Source organism: Monodelphis domestica, chromosome 6 (assembly GCF_027887165.1).
Source record: "Monodelphis domestica isolate mMonDom1 chromosome 6, mMonDom1.pri, whole genome shotgun sequence".
NCBI lineage: Eukaryota > Metazoa > Chordata > Mammalia > Didelphimorphia > Didelphidae > Monodelphis > Monodelphis domestica.
Window position 1 is genome coordinate 292,857,893 of NC_077232.1, and position 7,582 is coordinate 292,865,474.

The following is a 7,582-nucleotide window of genomic DNA, read 5'->3' on the forward strand; positions in this document are numbered from 1 at the left end:
TGCTTTGTCTGAAATCATGATTGCTAATCTCGTTCCCTTTTCACTTTAGCTGAAGCATATTAGATTCTGATCTAACACTTTATTTTACCTCTGTGTAAGTCTGTTTGAAGTGTCCTTGGAGTCTGGTCTCTAATCCATTCTGCTATCTACTTCTGTTTTTTGGGTGAGCTCAGCCCCTTCACATTCAGCTATGACTGCCACACTGTCTCTCTCCATCCCATTTTCTTCCCCCTTTCTCCTCTCTTTTCTAATGAGAGTTTGTTAAGGCTGGGCAGACCTAGAAATGGGAAGTCCCAATTTCAAATCTGGTTTTAGGCACTTCCTAACTGTGTGACCCTGGGCAAGTCACTTCACCCCCATTGCTCTTCTGCCTTAGAACCAATACACAGTATCTATTCTAAAACAGAAGGTAAGGGTTTAAAAAAATAAAAACAAATAAATAAATATTCTGGGTCCAGTAGAAAGGTGAGTTGCCCAATAGAGGGTGCAAGAAGGGAGTGCTGTGGGCAGCGTGGCATCCAATATATCCCCAAATAATCCCAGCAACACTTATGGTAGCCTCAAAGTTAGAAGCAAAGTGAGCACCCTTCATTGAGGAAACGTTTGAACCAAGTACGGTCAATGGATGGGCCAGAATACTATTACATTGTCAGAAGCATGGCTTTGTGGGAGTTCTGAGAGTCAGAAAGTCTTGTAGGAGCTGACACAGAGAATGGGGAGCAGACGTGGAGAAAGCAAATGAACTCAATTCAAAATGCCAGTGCAAAGACCACGAAACCACATTTTGTGTGAGCAGAGCAGTCACTTAAAAAAAAAAAACAAACCCTCACCCTCCATCTTAGAATCAACACTGTGTATTGGTTCCAAGGCAGAAAAATGGCAAGGAGCCTAGGCAATGGGGGTTAAGTGACTTGCCCAGGGTCACACAGCTGGGAAGTGTATGAGGGCAGATTTGAACCCAGGACCTCTGGTCTCTAGGCCTGGCTCTCAATCCACTGTGCCACCCAGCTGCCTGCTAGAGTAGTCACTCTTGATTGGGAAAATGGAGCCCACAACTTTCTCCTGTGGGCATGGAACTGGGGGAGCAGAATGGTGCATGCCTGCAGTCACTGATGGCTGGATCACTTGGTCTTATCAGTAAGGCTAGGCATCCAATAAAAGAGTCCAGAGTGCTGGGGTTGGGTCTGCTGCTCTGATGGACCTAGGCACTGAGTTGGGTTGATTGAATCTAAGTGCAAAAAGCTGATGCTGCCAGGTGGCATTTATTGGGTGCCCAATTGAGTCATTTCTCAGGAACACAGAGGAGGAAACAGCCATGGTGGCTGGTGAAAGCCAACTGGACCTGGTGCTTTGAAAGGGAAGGGAGAAGCAGAGGACCAGGGAAAGTTCCTGCACACCTGGAGCAGCTGGAGGAAGGCAAGGTTGCCAGGAGGATTAAGAGAAAGAAGAGAAAGGCCAGAAGGGCCAGGGCTGTGGTTTTCCCAGGTGGGCAGGAAGATCCATTGAAGTCTTCTTCGAGTGCACAATTCTGTTGTGGTGAATCTCTCCTTTGGTCCTGCCCTCTCTCAGATTGGATCCCTTAAGGGAAAACTACGGCAATAGGGCTCCCCCAAAGCATGGAGAACCTGCTTCCAGAAATCTTTGTGCTATGGGAGCAAGGTCCCCCAAACTCCAACAGCAGGGGCACAGGGCTTCTCGAGCCCTAACAGAGGTAGACTAAGGCTCCCAGAAGTCCCTGTGTTGCTGGGGGCGGGGAACAACACAAGGTGGATGAAGGGGTACTTTGAGAAGCCCTTGGCGTATGTGAGAATAACTTCCTGAATGCTGGGCAGTGTGTGTGGGTCTAGGTCTCCCCAAAAGCCAACAAGGGTGGCATTCCGGTGTGGGAGCAAGGCTTTCCAAGTTCCCTGCAATATCTGGGGGCAGAACTCTCCCAATCCGCTATTGGGGTAGAATTCCCAGCATCAGCATGAGGGCGGGTTTCCCCAAAGCCCCAAGTGGTGGAGGTGGGGATCCCAGAGACTCTTAGGGGGAGGGGCAGGACTTTCCAAATCAGTTTGGGACTGGGGCAGAGCTCCCCACCCCCCCACCCGTGGGGCGTGGCTCCCAGGAGCCTTTAGTTTGAGGGGTGGGGTTCCGAGAAACCCCCGGCAGTGCTTGGGAGGCGTGATTCCTAAAACTTGTACTTCTCCGAAGGTCCAAGTTGTTTGTGGTTTCAGACTAGATGTCTAGGTATTTTTAGAATTCAGAAACGGTAAGTAGAGGCCAGTCGTGCTATTCAGGGTAGGGGAAAGTGATCTGGGTGGTCAGTGAGGAGGCCAATATTAAAGGCAATGGGGGTGGCGGGTAGGGAAATATTAACGTAGTAGGTGCTGGCCTTACAGCCCTTGGGACTCTTGCCCTTGTAGGCGGTGTTTCTCCTACCCCCAGGCAACTGAGTCCATGCCCTCCAGGGCTACGTTAATGCTGAAGGGACAGTGACCCATTCACTCTAGGGAGGCATTCATGCAAGAGGTGTTGAACCTCGAGGGAACTCAACCCACACACTCTTGGGCTCCATTAATGGGGAGGGGAATGGCCTGCTGGAATAAGGTCCTCGGCATCCCACTGCCCTTGTAAGCCCCCTGCAAGTGACCCTGGGGTCAGTTCTGGGTTCCAGGGTTTTTTAAGAAGGGCCCAAGAGAGAGTCCTGAAGAGTGGCCAGCCCATGGGAAGCCCGAGAGTCCCAAGGACTGTTTGGAGATGGTCAGCTAGAGCCAGGGGCCTTTGGGAGCTGTCTGTCATTGGGAAGAGGTATGAGCCTAGTTCAGCTTGGCCCCAGAACAGCCGGGGGTGGGGTGGGAGGACATGATTGAAGGAGGAGAGTTGCAAAAAGGTTGAATGTTGGAAAAATCCTCTTTCTTGTGAGAGCTGTCCTCCAGGGGAATGGGCTAACTCCTTGGAGCCTTGGAAGAACCCAGGCAGACATCTCTGGTGGCCCTTCCAGCTCTCCTGGCTTCTGATTCTGCTGTCCATACCTTAATAGGTGATCCAGAGAAATGCATAGCCAAGATGTATAAGTTGGTGGTGATGGGCAGCTGTTTTGTGGGCAAGAGCGCCCTGACCCTCCAGCTTCTCCAGAATCGATTTGTGACCGAGTATGAGCCCACCATTGAAGACTCCTATCGGAGGCAGACAGTGGTAGATGGGGAACCCTGTCAGCTGGACATCCTGGACACCACAGGCACTGCTGAGTACAGCATTCTGCAGGACCAGTTCATACGCTGGGGGGAGGGCTTCCTCTGTGTCTATGCAGTGGATGACTTCAAATCCTTCCAGCACGTGAGCATTGTGTGGGACCATTTGCAGAGAATCAAGGATACTGACCGGGTGCCCATGGTGTTGGTAGCCAACAAAACTGATGTGACCAAATGGCTGGTGGACCCCGCACTGGGCCAAGGGGTAGCTGAGAGCTTCCGGGTTCCCTTTGTGAAGACATCAGCCAGGACCGGACGAGGTGTAGAGCATGCCTTCCATGAGCTGGTCCGGGAGATTCGGAGGTGGAGAACCCAGGAGGAGCTTAAGGGCTACCCTGAGATTAGAGAGAACCAGGGCTGTGGCACCAAGCATTGCACAATCCTGTAAGCAGGGGTACTCCTACCCCACTAAACCCACCCTTCAGAAAGCCCTCAGCCTCCAAGCCTCCATCTGGACCACATCCTCTTCTGCTCTTCACTGGATTCCTCTGGGGCCATCTTCCTGTTGAGCCTTACCAGGATTCTCTCCAAGAGCATTCTTGGTGGACTCATCAGCATTTCTCCACCCAGGCATTTTAGAGAAGGAATAACTCCACCCTTTGAGAAGGAATGACTACATCTCACTGTCTTGGGATCCTGATCAGCCTGGAGAAGATGCCTGCCTTCAGTGACTACTCAGGTTTCATCAACATCAGGGCCCCTGGCCTCTTTGCCCCATCTGTCACCATCCTCAGCAGCAGCTCCTGTCTGGGCCAAGAAGAGGGGGTGGCCTTTTCTTTCTTGGACTCTTTCCCAGAAATCATGCTCCCCTCACAGAGACCCTGACCCTAGAAGCCAGGGTGGAGACTAGTGATTCTCCCTCTAGCCCTAGTGCTCGGTGGGTTTGCTGTCTGGGGCCAGGGCAGCAGCCCAGGATGTAACCCAGAGAACCTCATCTGGAGTGTTGGCGAGCCATGCTTGGAAGTAGCCTCCCATTGTGCCTCTAAGACCAAAGATTCAGGGGTGCTTTTTTGTGTTGCTCATATTGAGCTGTGTCTGTATGGACCCTTGTCCTTGACTTCCATATCATCCCAAAGACTTTCCCTAGCAGAGAGGGATAGGGGGTAGAATGGACCTGTCTTCTGGCTAGAGGAAGCCTGGGATGGAAGTACCATTAGTATTTATTTTTATTTATGTTTTAGCAGCTACCTCATCCCTTGTAAGTGGTAGTGCCTTGTAGCCTCCAGGAGAAGTTGAGGGAAGGCTCTGAGTGTTCATAGCTGTAGGTCAGAGGGGGGTCTTTTCCCCCTGGGAACCTGCTAGCCAGTGCATCTCTGTGCCACCTTGGGAGAGCTGGTACAAAGGGCAGGTGGGCTATGCTGTTCCAGTTTTCAGTTCAGAGAGGGCTAAGGATTCTAAAGCCACTCAGGTTGAGGCTAGGGGGATTGATTCATCTTTACAGGGACTTCCTCTTGTGCTCTGATTCAAAGGTGGCTACTTTTTTTGGTCAAAGATTTATTATAGAATGTACAAATCTTTCTCTTTTTTTCAGGATACTAAGATTTGTTACAAATAAAGGTTGCTGGTTTGTAAGTGTATGTTGGTGATTTCTTAGGGGCTACTCCATTTGGGATAGGAATAATAAGAGTGCAATATGGCCTGGTGGAGAGAGAGTTGGGCTTGGGAGTTAGGAAGGCAAGGGTATGTTAGCTATGGGACCATGAGACTCAAGTTTCCTGTTAATATTAAAATCGCCAAACTGTGGCAGGTAAAAATTAGTTTCTCTGCTATAAGTATTACATTTTATGAGGTTTATTGATGATTAAAAATACAAAATAAGAAAGCACATGAGGCCCGTCTGCTTGGAAGCAGAAGTAGGAAGAGAGCTCAGTAGGCGGAGAGCTCCTTTAAATAATAATTTGTGATCTCACACTCAGGGAGATTAGAGGGAATTCTGGGGGCTAGCAAGGACTTCTGGGGATTGAAGTCTGGGATTCAAATCTCCATTTTTATACTCAGCAGTAAGATGTGATGGATTGGCCTAGATAGATGTTCTCTCAATTCCAGATCCAATTCTAGTGCTAGTTTGTAAATCTAAGAATCCCTGAATCCTAGTTTCCCCATCTCTAAAATGGGGGCAATGGCACTTATCTTACAGTCATTGGGAAGATCAATCAGATTACATTTGTAGATCAATGGATGTATTATAGTCTTTTATTTGTTCTTCCTTCTTTTCAAAGAGGACCAGTGACATCTCAGGGGATGCCAACTCATGTGTGAAATGGATTTCAATCATCAGCCTCACTCTTCCAGTCAAACAATCTTGGTGTTTTTGATGTCTGATGAAGCTCTAAGCTCTCCACAGCACCTGCTTCAGCCACCTTTGTGGCTGATGGAACAAATTGTTCTCCTCTACTCCTTCTGCCAGGGGAAGTCTTCACATACCTCCCCCGAACTTCCCAATGGATTTGGGACCTATCAGTTACCCTTAACTTGTCTATTTAGCAGTTTACCAGGGTGTGGCCGCTGTATGTGCTACAGGTTTTTTAAAGTCACAGGTGAGAGCTAGGATGCAGGTAGAACCCCCAAATGGATGAGCAGCCCTGAAATGGACTCAGCAAACCCTCACACCAGAGGTGTGAGCCCTCCCTGGACACCCCAAATGTCCCCATCCATTATCTATTTAGTTCTCTATTAATCTATCATCTCTATTATATATCACTTCTAGCATCTCTCTCTACCTATCATCTCCATCATTAATCTCCATCATCTGTCTATAGATCAAGACCCCATCTCCTATATCTATCATCTCTAGCTCATCTTTCTCTATCTTTATCTGTATCTGACATCTCTCTCCCTCTTCCACCTCATGCTAGGCATACTTGGAAGCCTTGTAGAAATGGAAGTTTCTCCTTGCTTTGTAAATGATGTCAGTGAATCAAAATTGACTGTTTCCATTTTGCTGTCAGGGGCTTGCTGAAAGCTGCTGGTTTGGATCATTCAGAAATGAAGCCCCAAAGTTTTAGCAGCAATTAGGGAACTTGAGGAGGGCATTCTTGTTGGGAGTGTGTGGGCAAGAGAAGATGACTTTTGAGTCCCTCCCATCTTGGAGTTCATCATGGGGGAAAGAAGGAAAGGGGGTTACATACCTTGAAGAGTCAGAGCTCTCTCATCTGCCATGTTTCACTGATGCCAAGTTGGAAAGTTCTCAGGTGTACCCCACAAGGGACTGTATGCCTATGCTCTGAGGACTCTCATCTTGGGCAGTCCCACAGAATTTTGTGGCTATACCCATTCGGGAAGGAGCCTCCTTGCTGCTATTATTCACTGTCCTCCATCTCTGAACTCTGTACCCACACCCTGACTGTCCCCTGTGCCTGGAATACTCTCGTCTCATTTTACCTTCTCACTTCCTTTAAATCTCAGCTAAAATACCACCTTCTATAAGAAGTCTGTCTAGGATCCTTTTAATGGTAGTCCCTTCCCTCTGCATTTATCCCCCAATTTATCCCATTGAGATCTTATTTATTTGCATTTCCCATTGGACCTGGAGTTCCTTGAAGACTAGTACTGTCCTTCAGGCCTTTGTTGGTTATCCCTTTAGGCTTAAAACTACCTGGCACATAGTGGGCACTTTAAAAGGTCAAGATGATATAGATAGAACACCAGACCTAGTCAGAAAAGCCTGAGTTCAAATGAAGCCTCAAACATTAGCTGTCAATAGTCTAGTTTCCTCATTTGTAAAATGGGGCTCATAGTAGTAACTACCTCTGGGATATTGTGAGGATCAGTTGATATCTTTGTACTGCTTTCCAAACCTTAAAGTGATATGTGAATGCTAATTGTTGCTTGAGGGAGAGCAATTGCCAAAGTGGAGAAGAGTGTCAGCCTGCGTCTGAGAAGATCACAGATCCTTGTAACATGTTGACTCTCACTCTAATAGGATACATCATTTAATGAGATGATCTGTTGGACTATCTCATTACTTCTTATATGTGATCTGGATTTAATGTAATTGGATCATATATAGTCTGGCTACCTGTCCAATTGTCCAGCCACCCTTCACTTCCTATAACCCTAGCTACTTTCCTGCAGATACCTAGGGAAATCGCTGTAGAGAGCAATATTTTAGTCTGAAGGCTAAAAGTGATCGTTGGGTTGTCTCGTCAAAAATTTTCTACCTACATGTAAACATTTTTTTACATTTATTTAAAAATGTTGAGTTCCAAATCCTTTGCCTCCTTCCCTAGTCTTCCCTCCCTCATTGATAAGGCGAGCAATTTGATATTGGTTATATGTGTGTCGTCATGTTGTGAAAGAAAACACAGACCAAAAAACCAACAACAATAACAAAACCTCCCACAAGC

At 47.6% G+C, this 7,582-nt stretch overlaps 1 protein-coding gene across 1 annotated transcript; it reads left to right on the forward strand.

Moving 5' to 3' along the window:
* Positions 1 to 3,051: 3,051 nt before the first annotated feature.
* LOC100022445 (GTPase NRas-like) lies at positions 3,052 to 3,624 on the forward strand. The gene has a single exon (XM_056803831.1). It carries the CDS (start codon positions 3,052 to 3,054, stop codon positions 3,622 to 3,624), a length of 573 nt encoding a protein of 190 aa, XP_056659809.1.
* Positions 3,625 to 7,582: the final 3,958 nt, after the last annotated feature.

Excerpts from the sequence above, each read along its gene's own strand:
- LOC100022445 (XM_056803831.1), top strand. The coding sequence starts at position 3,052 with ATGTATAAGTTGGTGGTGATGGGCAGCTGTTTTGTGGGCAAGAGCGCC.